Raw genomic sequence first — 1,844 nt, 5'->3', positions numbered from 1 at the left:
TGAAGTGTGCTGTATTGTGGAGTACTGTAATACATAGGATTAGAATCTTGAGTTTTAAAATTGAGCAGCCTTATTTTAACAATAAATTAACTAAATATATAGTCATAATAAAATATCTATTAAGAGAAAATAAACTAAAAATAGTTATAATTGAAATATTTACAGACAATAAATATTAATTTTTTACACCGTTTTCAAGTATTTTACACTTAGTAGACTAATTCTAGTGAAGACAATACGTTTACAGAAATTTTCTTGAATGCATTCTTAACATCTTTGTTTCTCAGACTATAGACAAGAGGGTTTAGCATAGGGATGATCATTGTGTAGAACACAGATGCTACTTTGTCAGTGTCCATGGAGTGACTGGAGCTGGGCTGTAAGTACATGAAGATGATTGTACCATAGAAGATGAAAACAGTGGTGAGATGGGACGTACAGGTGGAAATGGCCTTTTTCCGACCCTCAACAGAATGCATTCTCAGTATTGCAATAAAAATAAGTAGGTAAGAGTTCAAGACAACCAATATAGTTAAAGTAATATTGAATGCTGCCAGTGTCAACAACACAATTTCATTATTATAGATATCAGAACAAGAAATAGCCAACACTAGGGGAATGTCACAGAAAAAGTGGTTAATTATATTAGAATGACAGAAGGAGAGGTGGAAAGTTAGGGCAACATGGATGGAAGATTGCCAGAGTCCATTGATATAAGAACCAACAATAAGCAGGGAACATTTTGTAGTCGTCATGGTGGTAGAGTAATGCAAGGGTTTACACACTGCTGCATGACGGTCAAAAGCCATTGAAGCAATAAGGAAAGCTTCAATAATTACAAAGGCTATAAAGAAGAACATTTGGGCAGCACATGCATTGTAGGATATGATCTTGTGTTTTGTTAGAAACCCTTCTATTACCTTGGGAGTGACAGCTGAGGCATAAACACAATCTACCAGAGAGAGGTTACTGAGAAATATGTACATGGGAGTGTGGAGTCGGGAGTCCAGGAAAATCAACAGAATCATCCCAAGGTTCCCAAGTAGTGTGGTCAAATAAATGAGAGTGAAGATTATAAATAAAAGGAATTGCAACTCTGGGGTATCTGTTAACCCCACAAGGATAAATTCAGTCACCTCTGAAATATTCTGCATCTGTGTTATAGGGAAATTTTAACAGGTTCCTAGAATGAAAGGAGGAAATATTAGACCATGTAGTCCTTTTAGTGAAATTTGCCAATGACCAGTTTCTCTAACTAAAATGTTAGCATCATTTATTGTGAGGGAATCTAAACATAAAACTGGGTAGATATAGTCTGAATTAAGTCAATTATCTGGGAGTGGGACAAATGGAGACTGTCACTTCTGCACTGTTAATAAGGTTTCTCATATGAATCAAGGGTTTCCTACAATTTTCTGCCATATGATAATAACTATTTTAGTAATCCACAAATAAATAATTTGCTATTTGCTGCATATAACAAACACACTGATCTAAAATATCAAAAGTTATTCAGCAGCAAAAGCAATGCAGGAATATACATTGAATTTTGCTATATGTTAGTAGCAAAGCTTATCTAATGAACTTCCCATCAATGGTAATTGCACCAACTTCAGTTCACTAGCTGTAAATATTCAGTGATTTGGGAGTTGTTTCATGGATACTCTGCTATATCTTTAAATTGTCAACGTTTCCCTTTGAAATCTTCTCTTTGAACCACAGACCAGACAATAACTGCTTACTTTATGAGACATATTATTTGTGAGCTTTAGATCTATAGTAATACACAGAAATCTAAGAGCATAGTTTTTCAAATACAAACAATTTTAATTATTTTCTTTAAA

At 34.1% G+C, this 1,844-nt stretch overlaps 1 protein-coding gene across 1 annotated transcript; it reads right to left on the bottom strand.

Moving 5' to 3' along the window:
• Positions 1-209: 209 nt before the first annotated feature.
• Positions 210-1,157, bottom strand: LOC148121371 (olfactory receptor 5B2-like). Its single transcript, XM_087907589.1, has one exon. The coding sequence runs from the start codon at positions 1,152-1,154 to the stop codon at positions 210-212; it is 945 nt and encodes a 314-aa protein (XP_087763715.1). The 5' UTR covers positions 1,155-1,157.
• Between the last annotated feature and the right edge of the window lie 687 nt (positions 1,158-1,844).

Source organism: Myodes glareolus, chromosome 7 (assembly GCF_982192425.1).
Source record: "Myodes glareolus chromosome 7, mMyoGla1.1, whole genome shotgun sequence".
Taxonomy (NCBI): Eukaryota; Metazoa; Chordata; class Mammalia; order Rodentia; family Cricetidae; genus Myodes; species Myodes glareolus.
Note: the sequence above shows the minus strand (reverse complement) of the source record. Positions and strands in the feature narration are given on the sequence as shown.